The following is a 15981-nucleotide window of genomic DNA, read 5'->3' on the forward strand; positions in this document are numbered from 1 at the left end:
CCCCCCCCCCCCCCCCCCCCCCCCCCCCCCCCCCCCCCCCCCCCCCTCAAAAAAAAAAAAAAAAAAAAAAACATTCAAGCTATATGCATGCCAAGGCATGGGAACAATTGCTTTGCTGTCCTTAATCCAGTGTGTCATCACACCTCAACCAAGTGTTCTATGACATACATTTTCTGTCTTTAAAGGGGACGGGATATAGCTTGATGCACGTTCGGTTTGGGATAGATCCCCATCCATGGGCCCATTGAGCTATTTCTTGCTCCAGCCTGTGCACCACGACTGGTACATCTAAGGCTGTGGTATGTGTTGTCCTATCTATGAAAAGATGCCTTGCTACTAATGGACTATATGTCAAAATTACCGAATGTTTGATATCCAATAGCCGATGATTAATATATCAATGAGCTCTAGTGGTGTCATTAAAAAAAAAAAACGACTTTAAACTGTCTTTAAAATGCTTGTATTGTTTGTGTATTACAGGTAACGTGCGAGTAGAAAAACCTGACTTGTTGGATTTTGAGACAAGCAACACCAAGAAGCTGACCGTGGCGGCAGAATCCGGTGGGAAGTTTGCGTATGCATCGCTGTGGGTGAATCTCACCGATATCAATGACAACCGACCCAAGTTCACGCAGACCAAGTATTTCTCAGCCATCTGGGAAAACAACGAAGCAGAGACTTTTGTTACCATGGTAATTCATAGATTATTGTGATTAATCTTTTTGTTGGATATTTAAATACTTCTTTACAACAGATAAACAATAAAGCAGAGATCTTTGTCATTATGGTGGTAATGCATTGATTTTTTTGTAGATTAATTTAATTAGATTTAAACTTCTTTACAATGGATTGACTTAACTGGTTTAGAAAACCTATAATGCATAATACCCCTGTAAATAAATGTTTTATTTTAAAAAGAAAAACGAAATACCCTAAATTGATGTCTGATATTATTAAACATTCCATTTAATTATAATAGTTGTTGATTGAACAGTGTGTTGGAGTATTCTTAATCATTTTGTGGCTTAAAAAATAACAACAACAAAATGCATATTTAATATCTTTAATTTAGGTTCAAGCTCGTGACGCAGATAGCGGTGACAATGGTAAAATAACCTACAGCATAATCCACGGCAACACGGATGACGCGTTTGTTATTGATCTGCCTCATACCGGGATCATCAAGACAAACATCGACTCGCCACCACTGGACCGCGAAATCCACGACACATACCGCCTTGTCATCGAGGCTATAGACCATGGAAAAAAGCCGAAATCCAGCACGTGCACTCTGAGAATAAACGTCAACGACGAAAACGACAACGAACCAAACTTTCCACCATCAGCTGATGTGCATATTAGTGAAAGTAAGAAGATTTTTAGACTTCTTTTAATAGACAGAAATGATATATATATATATATGTGTATTATATGTATATGCATGTGTGTGTGTGTGTGTGTATATATGTGTGTGTGTGTGTGTGTGTGTGTATGTGTGTGTGTGTATCTATCTCTCTCTATATATATATATATACACACACACACAGACACATACACATACACAGAAATGAAAGTTTTCCAGTTTTTTAATCATCTGCAGAGTGTTTCCAGGCTCTCTGCTGTTTGTCCAAAATGTTCCAGTGGGGGACCGCCATTTTAGATCATTGTGCAGCCCTAACCTTAGGACCAATATCTATACCCATCCACCAATATTAAAATTTCCTGGCTTTTTTTGTATCCCACTTTCATCTGCATATATCAGGATCTCTTTCTCTAATTTCTGTTCTGTTTAATGTCTATCAAAACAAGGCTGTAGGATGGTGTCAAAAGTGGTGGTGGTGGTGGTGGTGGTGGTGGGGGGGGGGGGCATACAAACTCACCTGTATATACAGTAAAGTACACTTATAACGAACATGCTTAGAACGAACTACTGCATAGAACGAACTGATCGTAAAGTCCCGTTTTATCTTCCTATACGTTAATAACCAACTTATGCAAACAACTGTGTACAACGAAATACTGATAGAACGACCTACCTATCATGGTCCCTTGCAGTTCATTGCAAGAGTACTTTACTGTACAGTAACGTACTCTTATAACGAACTGCATGGGACCAGGAACATCGGTTCCTTATAGCAGTAGTTCGTTGTAAACATTTACAGAAGTTAGCCGTTTTCATTCAGGAAGTCGGCCATTTTGGATTTTGCAAATTTAAACACCATAAACACAAGAATTAGTGGGGTGGGGTTTTATTTAATATTTCATTTATTATCACCAATAGAAGCAAAATATGCAAATAAATACAGTATGTTGAATCAAATGAGTGTTCAGTCAGTCACGTTTTGAAACAAAGTTGCATATTTTGTCTGCTTAGTGAGCATTGGTTGCATAGCCTGCAGGGCTGTAGCGATGTCGGCAATCGAATGAAACAGGCATAGCTACATCAAATTTACTTGTTTAGGTGCTTGTGTTGTAGGATCCCATATCTGAAATTCTGTTATTTCTATTATTTAAAAATACAGTGGTTAAACATTTTTAATACTAGCTATAGTACTCACTGACATTGTTCAAGTTATTTTATTCATTATTGCTAGTTCAATGTGGTTTGTCATGTGACAGAGCTCTTTATGACAGATCTATTTCTGTTATTTGAATATTTTTAAGTAAAAAAGTGGGGTCATATGTTCCCAAGATCACAGCTACAAATCTTATATTTCTGTTATTTGAATATTTTAAAGTAAATAAATGGGCTTGTGTATTAAAAAGGCCACAGATGCAGATGCTATATTTCTGTTATTTGAATATTTTCAGGCAAAGAGGTGGGCTCACATGTTACAAAAGTCACAGCTACAGATGTTGATTCGGACTCCACTCTGATTTATGACTTTGATCGCCATGGAAACCCAGACAACACGTTCAGTGTTGACCGTTTCAGTGGTAGTCTGGCACTGGCCAAATCTCTAGACCATGAAAGAAGAAGACACTATGTTGTGGGGCTGAAGGTGAGTCCAGCTCTAGTAATGCAACCTACACATGTACATGTAAATGGTGGGGACTGTTTTTGGTGGTTTTTCTTTTCTGGGTTTTTTCTCCTTTTTTTTTTTTTTTAAATAGTATATTAGTCCAGATCAGTTGGCAATGCCAAGGTTGCGGAGCCGTGGTTCATTGTCATACAGAAAAAGGAAAAACACAAAGACACTCACATGTTTTTAAATCTTAAGTTATACCCAGACTATTATACAGGCTGATCTTGAGGACATGAGAACAAATTAAACGTGTAGACAGGAATGAGATGGATGTTGATAGAGTGAACACAACAACCCAAATATTGATGGCATAGGCTTCTTATCTTGATATGTAGCAGGAAGCTGTTCACTGATGGGGACACTCACCTGAAGTGTGATAGGTCATAGGATCAATCCATCTCGGTGGATCCTTTGTATGTTTCCTCCATCTCAACCACAACCCTACATCTGATCTTCCAAAGACCATGCTTCATATATGTACTTTCTATCGTTGGTGATATGCAGATAAAATATTCCTTATTGCTCTGTGGATGACATATTCTGAATGCTTAAATGTTAAAAACATAATCGAGAATGAATGTTTAAGAATAATTCATTTAAATTTCAGGTGTTTGATGGAAAATACAATGCTACCACCACTGTACACATTTACGTTGATGATGAGAATGACAATCCTCCAGAATTCAGTGCTTCCAGCTACCAGGTTCGTTGTCAAATGGTTGAATAATATAAACAAAAAATTGAATTTATCTACGGACGTTTTCTTCTTCTTGTTGTTCTTCATCTACATTATCATCTTATTATTATTTTTTTTATTTTTATTATTATTATTCAACCCCTGCAATATCTCACGGCTATTGGCATTGCCATGGAGTTTGCCATGTAGTTACGTCACCCCCCCCCCCTCTTAAAGCCCCCTCCAAACAAACAAGGAATTTAAATACTTATAGTGACATAATTTAGAAAAGAACCAATTTTTGAAATTAAGAATACAATGTAAAAATAACTTTGAAGAATAGAAAGAGTGAAAATAGTGAGTTTTTTTGGTTTTATATCATTAATTTATGGTACATAACATATGTATAAGTATCTGAAATGTACACCTACAAGTTTTGTGCCCAAGATACATTCCAATGCTGGGCAAAACTAAGAGCCATGAACTGTTCCTAGAAAGCTAAGTACAAATATATTCTTGCTGTATACTGTGTATTATCATTCTGTATTAAAATTTGATGTCCAAAAAAATGTGTTTTCATACAGGTTATCTCCCTTATAGTGTTTACTGATATTCTTGCTGTGTTTTGTGTTTATAATCAGTCTTAGGGGTATTTGATGTTTTCGTATATAAAATGTTGGGAATGGGGGGTGTGGTTTTTTAATGCCTCTCTGTGACTTTAGGAGTTAACATTTGGGGGTTTTACGATTAATGAAATCTTTTCTTTTTCTCAGGTTTCTTTGGAAGAGTTAACTCCTCGTCAACGGTCTGTGATAACCTTGACTGCGACTGACAAGGATGCTGGGAAGAATGCTGAAATAGTATACCGGATGGCACCTACCGCTTCAAGCAGCTTTTACATTGATTCCAAGACTGGTAAGTGATAAAGGAAAGAAAAGTCAAGTTAGATATGTAAACTTAAGATACCCAACTTGAGAACATTCTTGGGGTGGGATCTAGCTCAGTTGGTAGAGCGCTTGCCTGAGGTGCTTGAGTAATAGGGCTGTACCTCATCAGCGGGCCCACTGAGGTTTTTCCTATCCCAACCAGTGCCCCCATGACTGACATATCAAAGACTAGTGTGTGCTGTTCTGTCAGTGCATATAAAAGATTCCTTGCTGCTAATGGAAAAATGTAGTGGGTTTCCAATGTAGACTATGGCAGGGCTAGAAAGGAAAAAAAATTCTACATGCACCAGGTGCATGCTGAAAAAAAAGTTGCATGCACCAAAAATAAGGCAACTTCGTTGTTGTTTTTATACGAAGCTATTCGGAATTATTCGGCAATACCTATATTTATTTATTAACAGTACCGGAACGTTATACAACTGCGTTTATTACTGATTCTTGATCAAATTTGAAAATTTCACCCAACGTAAACGCCTTACAGAAATCTATAATAGGCCTATTACAAAAACGTACGAATAATTGTGTTTTGTAGTAAGCAAGTTATCAACTTTTTTACGCAATACACAGTACTTGAAAAATATTAGCATGCACAGCGTACACCCAGTTTTAAAAGTTACATGCACACGCAAAAATCAGCATGCACTGGTGCATGTACTAACACTGCATTTCGAGCCCTGTATGGGCTGATTTTATGATGTCTATTTTTTTTTAAATGCAGTTTTTTAGCCATTGTAAATATCTATAGGTACATGTGCATAAATGCAAACCTACATAATACAAGTGCTTCATATTAGAACAGCAGGTTGTGACAAGACAAACAATACTATTTCATCCGAATCTTCGATTGCTATGAAATCGGAAGTTTTCGTACACGGATGTGGTGCGGTCACCGTAAGACAGTGAACATGCTTTGTAAATTTGGCCCTATGTGAGAGAGAGAGAGAGAGAGAGAGAGAGAGAGAGAGAGAGAGAGAGAGAGAGAGAGAGAGAGAGAGAGAGAGAGAGAGAGAGAGAGAGAGAGAGAGAGAGAGAGAGAGAGAACCCTTTTAGCTATTTTTAGCGACTAATATCTATTAATGAACATTAATAATTAATCAAAAGAAAACTTTTAGCCCTAAGGAGGCAAAGTGGAAGGTTGGGCCCAAGCCTCAAAGGCTTATTTAGTAAAATTATGTTTCAGAATAATGAAATGTTTGAGGTCCATCAGAGGAAGATCAGTTCAATATATCGGTGCACTGTAGTGGTGGTGTTCAACAAAACTATGGTGTTATTTTGCAGGGACCATATACACGAACAAGACGCTGTCCTACCAGACTGGTGACTCTGTGATTCAGCTCGTTGTGACAGCACAAGATGGAGGAAAGCCAATGATGTCATCGATGGTTGCTGTTCACATACAGATCACAAGAATTAACAGATACAGACCGGAGTTTGAAAACTCCAGCTACATGTAAGTACTAAAAATTACACCATCAATAAACAGCATAATAAACTGCTTTTTTGTACATGAATTTGTTTAATCACTCAGTATATAAGGTTTGTAATACCGGGATGTCGTTAATAGGCATCTTCCGGTGAGTTTTTGCCACCTATTACAGTGAAACTCTGCTAAACAGAACACCCTAGGGACCAAGTAAAATGACTGGTTTATAAAGGTATCCGGTTTAGAGAGGTTCTCTTCTGTATAGCTATTTTAAAAAGGGGCACATGAAAAATGTCCAGTTTTGAGAGAATTCCAGTTTTGAGAGGTGTTTCACTGGATAATAAATGTTTGCTGGATATAGAATTACAAAGAATAGATACTTTACTCTTGAACTTTACTTATTGAATATCAGTATGTTTACATAACTTGGACATGTTGATAACATTATGATATGGGTTGGAAAGTTCATACCTGGTAGTTAATGTATGGTGTTAATATTGAAGATAAATCAATGAAATTGCATCATTCTTGTGTCTGTTATTTCTGTTTTTAATGACACCACTGTAATATATCATTACATGATCAGCAAAATTGCTCAGACCCAAAAAACTACATTTTGCTGGAATAAAAGTTTATCAAATAACATAAATTTTTTATAGAACTTTTGGAGTACAATGTATTGTTTCATATTACTTTTTAAGTATATAAATGCTAACTACAAATACTGTAATCATGTATGCATAATAATTAAATGACCAGCTGCCTGTATTATCAAGTTTATGTCCAGAATTAAATAATTTTCAGTTTTCAGTTCAGCTTTAGCAAGTAATAAATGAAATGATTTAATGAGGAAGGAAGGAAATGTTTTAATTTAAGACGCACTCAACACATTTTATTTATGGTTATATGACGTCAGACATATGGTTAAGGACCACACAGATATTGAGGGAGAAAACCTGCTGTCATCACTTCATGGGCTACTCTTTTCAATTAGCAGCAAGGGATCTTTTATATGCAGGATAACACATACATGTACCATGGTGTTTGATGTGCTAGTCATGGTGCACTGGCTGGAGTGATTTAATGAGGAATAATATCTTGGTAGTAACTAGTTCCGAGTATATTACACTATTTATTACCCAGCTACTTTTCTTAAATAGTAGTTGTCAATCGGTTTTCAGATTATTTTTAATTAGGAATATCATCTTGCTAATAACTGATACTGAGTTTATTACACTGTTTTTCTTAAATAGTAGTTCTCAATCAGTTTTTAAATTGATAACAAGTTTTGCTAATTAAAATTTTAAAAACATATTTTTTCTGAGAAGTGCATACAACTGGTTTAACACTTGATGTTTCATTGTTTTACAGAGCCTATATCAGTGAAGCCACAATGACGGGAGACTTGATTCTCAGGGTGAGAGCCAGTGACAAAGACTACAGCTCTCGGGAAGACAACGTTGACTACAAGCTGGAAAACGGACATGGGGTCTTCCACATCCGGCGAAAGACGGGGGAGATATTCCTAGCAAGCCACGTTGATAGGGAGATCACATCACGCTACGACTTGATGGTGATCGCCAAGGATCGCGGGAGTCCTGTCAAGAGTTCTTCCGTTCCAATGACGGTCTTCATCCGCGACGAGAACGACAATCCACCACATTTCCGCCAACCAGACAGCATTTACCATGTCGTGCTGGCAGAGGGTTATCCATCGGAGCAGGTGTTTCTGAACGTCACGGCCGAGGATGTCGACGAAGGAATCCATTCAGAAATTCTTTACACCATTACGTCGGGCAACAACGAAGGCATATTCTTTATTCATGGAGAAACCGGCGGAGCTTTCATCATGCCAAAGGCCGAATTAGATTACGAGAGTGCCACTTCTCACCGGCTCATTGTTCGAGCTGTCGATTGTACCAACTGTCCACCGAATGTGCCTAAACTGTCGGCTTTCGTAACCATCGACATTAATGTCACCGACCAGAACGAGTTTCCTCCCGTGTTTCCACTGTCTCCATACGAAGTGTGTGTGTACGAGAATCGTTCGGTGAGCACCACTGTATTTCAGGCGCAGGCTAACGATGGGGATGCTGGGCGTTACGGAGTCCTCACCTACAGTATCATTGATGACAACCGCGATTCTCAATATTTTGCCATCGATTCGAAGAGTGGATACGTGTTAACTCAAGAAGTGTTTGACTACGAGACAAGGAACGAATACAGCTTCCATATTAAAGCAGAAGATATTGATGGACTCACGGATAAGGTTGAAGTCCGGGTGAAGATTCTTGACGATGATGAATACCCTCCCGTGTTTGTCAAAACTAACTACAAATTCTATGTCAAGGGCAGTGCCAAAGCTGGAGATTTTGTGGGCCGAGTTTCAGCTAGAGATCAAGACGGTGGCACCGCTGGGAGAGTCGTGTATCATCTGAAATACGAGGATGATTATTTTAAAATTGATTCCAATACAGGAAATATATCCGTGAAATTAGCCCTCCATGATGAAGCTCCCAGACACAGAAAGAAGAGAGCTTTAACTGGTGATCAGAAACAGTTGACGATAGAAGCATCGACAGGGATGGCAGGTTCGCTTGTGTCTTCTACGCATATAATGATTGACATTGATCGCACATGCAAAGGCTGTGTATATGTCCCAGACACTCAAACTGGAGGTGTGGATTCGGTGGTTCTAGCCGTCGTAATTGTGGTCATTGTGTTTGTTCTTGTGGTTGCTGCAATCATTTTCGTGTTCTGCCTCATTCGCAAGCGTCGACAGAAACAGCCACCACCAGAGAATACCAGCTACAGCGAGAGTCCCTTCGCAGCCCCCGACATCGCCCCGCCTCCGCTGAACCATCAGCGCAATGGAGACATCTTCAAGAAAAACTTTTTGCACATCAGCCACAACGTGTCAAACGTGACCAGTTCGGACATCTCGGATCATTCGCACCACTCTGCATCGAGCGGCCGGGGGTCGGCGGAGGACGATGTGGATGAGGAGGTCCAGATGATCACAGAGAGTAACTACCTGAACAACTCGCAGGGCTTCAGGAGGAAGACGATGCCCGACTCCGGGATCCAGCAGGACGAGGACACACTGTCTGAACCGTCCATCCAGACCCACCAGGAGTACCTGGCCAAGCTGGGCATCGACTCGTCCAAGATCGGCAAGCCCAAGGCTGTGAAACAGGTGATAAATCATTCGGTGGAGAGCATGCACCAGTTTTCTGATGAAGGCGGCGGCGAAGGTAACTTCGAAGGTCAGAGTGACTACGACAAGATGACAGATGCAGAAACGGATGAGGAGGTTGCAATGATAGACAGGAACAAAGACATGGGCTTCCACGAGCCGGACGGGCAGCACCCGGGCTCGCTGTCTAGTGTTATAAACAGTGAGGAGGAGTTCAGCGGATCCTACAACTGGGACTACCTGCTGAACTGGGGACCACAGTACCAGCCTCTGGCTCACGTGTTTTCCGAGATCGCCAAACTCAAAGACGATTCCATTCAACCAAAGACTCAGCCTGTGAGAACTGTGCCACAGCAGCGTACGAACACCTCGCTGCAGTCCAAAACAAAGACTGTGCCCCCTCCCATGATAACGAACACTCCACCTAAAGCTGTGGCGCCGCAGGTGATGAACCGGCCCAGCCATACCTCATCAGGGAGCAGCTCCCACCCTCACTCGGCATGGGCCAGCACCATGAACACTTCCATGCCCAGTCTCCCTCGGTCCCCGATCAGTTACGAATCTAGTTTCACATCACCGGCGCTAACACCATCTTTCACCCCTTCTCTTTCCCCACTAGGGGCAGGCTCCCCTTCGCCCCTGGTTAGTGCTCACGCCAATGGTTCTCCCAGCAGCTCGGGACAAAACACTCCGGGCAGACGTGCCTCAAAACAAAATGGACACCTCGCTCTTAGCTCTTCCGGTTCTGAGAGAGAGTTTAGAATATGAGTGTTCTTATTCTATGAACAGAATCTGATGGCTGTACGTAGTAAACACTTGTGTTGAATGTGGCTGTGCTGCTCAGTATTTCATTTCTGTAGCGAAAACTGGTTTATTTTGTAGTTTAAAGAATTTTTTCTACTGGCTGCAGTACCTATACTTCAAATGCTGAGTACTATTTTAAATTAAAGTTATTTTGAGAACTGTTAGTTCCATATTTTATTAAAAAAAAATTTCATTTTTAGCAACCTCTTTGGTATCAAATATATTAGTAAGGACAGCAAACCATTGCAGGTTCTGCCATTACAAAAAAAAAAGATTTTTTTTTTAACAATAATAATAGTAATTCCAGTTAGAATAAAGTACAGGAATTTGTAATCGTTTTCTGAAGTACAGGAATTTGTACCGGGTAATAGTTTTCTAAAATTGGACCCTCTGCAAACCGGAATTTCCCGAAAACTGGGATTTGTTTTTATGGTTCCTTTCTAAATATCAGTACAGAACATGACCTCTCTAAACTGGATACTCCTTTTTGCTTGATGCCACATGTGTCTGGTTTAGCAGGGTTTCGCTGTAGTATTTATTTCTCTTGAATGACTGCAGCATCTTTGAACACCAACAACACAAGTGTTTACTATGTACAACCTGTGCATCTCGGTGTAGTGTATTAGATCTTTGTTGTTCTGTTTGGAGAAATGTTTAACCACGTGACCATGATTTTGTATGATTGATATTCTAAGCACTGCTGACATCGACACTTTTGATACTACAAAGTGTTAACTTTACTACTGTCATTTCAGGATGTTTGTTGGTGTTTGATAATTATGGTTGGTGTTTGACATCAAACGTGTAAAAGGGATTATTAGAATTAATATACTGTTGTGATATATAAATAGCTTATAACCACATCATAAGAAAACCATTGTAATGTCATATATTTATGTCGAAACCATTTGTAATGTCATATTTATGTCTGTTGTAAATATTCTTTGGTATACTGACAAACAGATGTATATTTTTTTTGTTTGGAAACTGTTACAGTAATCTAATTGGACTATTTTGAGGATAAAAATAAATACCTGTCCTTGATTTAGGTTACAAAACAGTCTTGATTCCAGAACTAAAAAAAAAGTAGGAATAAATCTGATACTGGAAAAACTACCATAATTTATAAAGAAACCAGTCTTTTCAATTTATATTGCATGTTTTCTTTTATGTTAAATAGATAAGCTGTAAATTATAAAGTGTGTTTAAAATAAATCATGGCATTTTCTAAAGTAATACCAGTAAAATAAAATGTTTATTTTAAACAAAAGAGGTAAAAAAAAAAAATAATAATAAAATAAAAAGTTTAATTTTCAGCTAGATTGTTTCTAAGACATTTTTTGTTTGTTTTTTAACTGTAAAATAAAACTATGCAAATATTTTGAGTTTGCCCAATATTTTTCTTTTTCTTTGGAGATTTCAGAAATAATGTATTGAATTGCTTTTATATGCATTGAACAAATTAATACCATTGTTTTGTTGTTTAGACTGTTTTTGTCACTATCCTTCAAAGTCAACTATTATCTGCATTCAAGTTCAAATAATTACATGCAGCAATAAACACTTGACATCTACATCTATATTTTTTTAGTCATCCAGTATTTTAAGGTATAGAATTTTGTAAAGTATTCTTTAAAAGTTGTAAGAACTGTTGATGAATGCTTTTTCCCCAACAGATTTTAACTTTATTTTTATATTATCGCTACATGGTCATCCTCAGTGTGTCAAGAATATGCAATTTTAGAATTTTTTTTTTAATGATACATTTGTAATTGGTATAATATATCACAAATCATTCACATTATCTTCATCCATTGAGAGGTGTATGCATGCTTGAACGTTTTTACTTCATGCTAATGGTTCACTTTGTTCATATGACTGCTCATTTATAGTAATTATTTTGTCACAAGAATTGAGTGAATCTGGACGCCATAGACACGAACAAGCTCACTCGCAGAATATTTAATATCATTGTATACATGTAAATATTTATACAGTCTTTTGTAAGTTATCTTTTTTGGTAACTGAAGGCAATCAAAATATGAAACTTTAGTATAGATATATCAAATGCAATAAAAACACATGATGAAAGATTACTTTTGTGTTTGTTTTGTGTTCAAATTGGCTTTTAAGAAGGAAGGAAATGTTTTATGTAATGACGCACTTAACACATTTTATTTACGGTTATATGGCGTCGAACATATGGTAAAAGACCACACAGATATTGAGAGAGGAAACCCAATATCGCCACTTCATGGGCTACTCTTTTTTTTTTTATTAGCAGCAAGGGATCTTTTATATGCACCATCCCACAGACAGAATAACACATACCACGTCCATGGATATACCAGTTGTGGTGCACTGGCTGGAGCCAGAAATAGCCCAATGTGCCCACCGACGAGGATCGATCCCAGACCGACTGCACATCAACTGAACGCTTTGCCACTGCCTCTTGGCTTTTAGAGTTATGATAGCTGTCTTTACATATTCATGTTTTTAGTGTACGTATTGTGTGAATAGCACCTGTCCGTGTTGATCGAATCCATATACCCGCAATAGCAGTATGTGGGTATATTGACATCCGTGAAGACACATTAACATAAATTAATTCTGAAAGGACACCGTCAGAATATCGATCATTTTAGACTTCTTGCCCATTAGTCCAGTCATTAAAGGGGGGGATTTTCATGGAGGTTCAACAAAATTGTCTGAAAAGGTTTCTCCATGGATATATTTTATATTCAGGGTCATCTAAAAAGTCAAAATGGCTGCCAATATTTGACAAAACGTATAATATTATATACATATGATAATATATAACTAAGACCACTAGAAAGTAGTTAAATGGCTGTAACAACTCCATCTGCAAACTCATGGCTATATTAAATATTTATGACAATATTCAAGATGGCTACCATACAATCTATTGGTAAAAGACTAGTTATTTGTAAATCTTCAGCTGAGATTTATGCATCCTAAATGCCCACCTATGGCTTAAATATAACGACAGATAGAGGTATTTTTGGTCTACAGGGACTTGCAAATGGTGTCATAGTTATAAAGAGGACTCATTTTAAATATGTTGAGTTAAATGTTTGTGTTACTTCCATCATAATGTGCCCAAACTGCATGATTTTGAGTGCGTGTTTGACAATGTTTCATACCCATACAAACTACCACCATGCGGGAGTTTGCAGATATCACGTATATATTTATGGAAACTTTGCTCATCAAACCTTACAAAAATACTCATTTGAATAACGTTTTAGCTATTCAAGATTTCACAAAATAAGCTTATTTGATAGTTATTCAAATTGATCACACCCAATTTTTATTACTAGGAAACCCCGGTGCATGAATACCAAGCCTCATTACAACTAAACCATTTGCACTCCTGGTGAAAAACTAAATGTCATTTTTAAAAATAACTCTTTGGATATCACTAAGCTTAAGAATCTATTTCACATTCCAAATAATTAGCCTTCAAACATGGATCTGGGCCCTTATTCACAAAAAAGCGTTTGCAAGCACACTAATACCACGCAACTGTTCCCTGTCATTTGACGAAGACCGCGCATTTTAGCGGGTAGGCCTACGCACAGTCACGCTATTTAATTGTGTGTGATTGTGTGTGTGTGTGTATGAACTACAACAGGTCCGGCATAGATCACGCAATCGAGAAAACTGGCTTTATATATATATATTTTCGGGGATGGGGAGGGTTAACACATGAGATTCAATACTGTGTTTTGCATTGTGAGATACGGCGGTTGGTTGACGGGGAAGTGGGTAGCAGAAGGAACACACTTCGTCCAGTAATTAAGAAATATGAAGTTACACGTAAAATGTTAATTTTAAACGTGTTCCTTTGTTACTTACAAAAAGTATTTGACGCGCCTATATCCAATTAACGTTCACACACTGTCAATTTGGGGCTTGACATGTTTTGGTGGGTTTAAAAGATCTTTTGTTGAGAACGAAAGGCCTAAAACCTGGGCCAGCCAATAAATAATGTTTGACATATTTGGTTTGACCGCACTGAGGGCGACTGGGTGTTAGTAGAGCATGTTCATTCTATAATATATTTATTATTGATGTTTAACTTCGGCCGTAATGTATGGTTCCCAACGCTGTGTAACTTTGTGTCTTTTAAAGACATGTTTTGCTCACTAAAATTAATGTACTATTTAAACTTTTATTTTGAAGTTTTCATTTCATTTCAAACAGATAAAAGAGTTGAATGTTTACTTTTAAAAAGTTCTTCCAGTCATATTTTAAAAATGCGATCCCCCAAAAGCATATCTAAAATGCTACGTCCGAAATCAAAGTCAGAAGACCGTTCCCATCCAGATGGTGGTCATATAGTGCGTGAAGTCATAGGGTGTCGCTCCGAATCAATTAAATAGCAAGCGATTAGAAGCGTGTGTTTTAAATCCAACAAACGACCGAGAGATTAATATATGTAATGTTTTATTCCGTAAAAAATATTCCAGCAATTAAAACTATCAAATATATGATTGTAGTTACATATTAGAATGTTTTTGCACGATCTCATACATCTCCCAACACCATGAATAAAAGAATAAATGAACGTTTATGGAAATTCTAGCACAAGAAGGATATCGGCTACTGGGTATCCAACAAATGTATGTATATATTCATGAAGCACTTTATGAGAAAAAAAGTAGTTTGTTTTATTTAACGACACCACTAGAGCACATTGATTTTTTTTTTTTTATCTTATCGGCTATTGGACGTCAAACATATGCTCATTCTGACACTGTTTTTTAGAGGAAACCCGCTGTCGCCACATAGGCTACTCTTTTACGACAGGCAGCAAGGGATCTTTTATTTGCGCTTCCCACAGGCAGGATAGCACAAACCATGGCCTTTGTTGGACCAGTTATGGATCACTGGTCGGTGCAAGTGGTTTTACACCTACCCATTGAGGGTTTGGAGTTGGTATCTGGATTAAAACGTCCATGCCTCGACTGGGATCCGAACCCAGTACCTACCAGCCTGTAGACCGATGGCCTAACCACGATGCCACCGAGGCCGGTGCACTTTATGAATGAAGGTCGTCAGTATAAAAGTTCAAAAGTTAAATTAAATCAGCGGAAGGAGCTGTGCAAAATATAAATATTATAGGTAAGTACTACATATTAATTTTTAGAATAAAATTTAACATCTCTTTAAAATGTCAGAACAAGTTCATCCTTCGTCACCAAATAACAGACATATGGCTGATTTCGGCCCTTTGTTCAACGTTTCTCTCTATTACTTAAAGGGACTATCCTGAGTTTATGCCATTGTCATTACTAAAATTACATTAAATTGTCACTTTAAAGATATTTTCTGGTTTAGAATATCAGTGTTTCTTGTCATACTGTTTGTAATAACCCAAAGTAGATTTTACTTTCCAATTTACGAAAAACTATATATAATTATTAAGTAAAATGAATAATAATAATAAAAGACTGCTTTAAACAGCACATGACCGAAACACATTGGATATAGAATATATTTAATATGTAATTTTAATTGCAAATGCTACTTTTATAAGTCGGGAACATCTTACAATGGATGCAAAGTCAGGACAGTCTACTTAAACTAATATAAACTAGAATCACGGATGTTGCCTTTTCCGAGTTACTAAGTAGGCCCTTATGTTTGAGAAGTAAATGTGTTTCAAAATGTTTTGTATAGATACTAAATGTACCCATGATCTAAACGCACTTTATTAACTCGCACAATAGTATAAAATAGTTACACGCCTGTGACGAAGTAGGCTTATTAGAAATGGTCCAAAACATAAATAAGGATTCATATTGAACTACATCGATCTCGCCCAACGTCGATCTCGCCCGTGGCGAGATAGCCTAAGTCCTATTTCCTACTGGGCGAAATCG

The 15981-nt window shown here is 37.8% G+C and overlaps 1 protein-coding gene across 2 annotated transcripts in view; it reads left to right on the forward strand.

The window, feature by feature from the left end:
* LOC121376485 (protein dachsous-like) overlaps nt 1–12168 on the forward strand; it is a 111761-nt gene extending 99593 nt beyond the window's left edge. For both annotated transcript variants that reach the window (XM_041504367.1, XM_041504368.1), the window contains exons 16-22: nt 481–692; nt 1073–1367; nt 2812–3002; nt 3634–3729; nt 4476–4617; nt 5928–6099; nt 7444–12168. In XM_041504367.1, coding sequence (XP_041360301.1) covers nt 481–692; nt 1073–1367; nt 2812–3002; nt 3634–3729; nt 4476–4617; nt 5928–6099; nt 7444–10036 — 3701 coding nt within the window. In that variant the 3' untranslated portion in view covers nt 10037–12168. The remainder of the gene's footprint in view (nt 1–480; nt 693–1072; nt 1368–2811; nt 3003–3633; nt 3730–4475; nt 4618–5927; nt 6100–7443) is intronic.
* Nucleotides 12169–15981: the final 3813 nt, after the last annotated feature.

Source organism: Gigantopelta aegis, chromosome 6, assembly GCF_016097555.1.
Source record: "Gigantopelta aegis isolate Gae_Host chromosome 6, Gae_host_genome, whole genome shotgun sequence".
NCBI classification, from domain to species: Eukaryota; Metazoa; Mollusca; class Gastropoda; order Neomphalida; family Peltospiridae; genus Gigantopelta; species Gigantopelta aegis.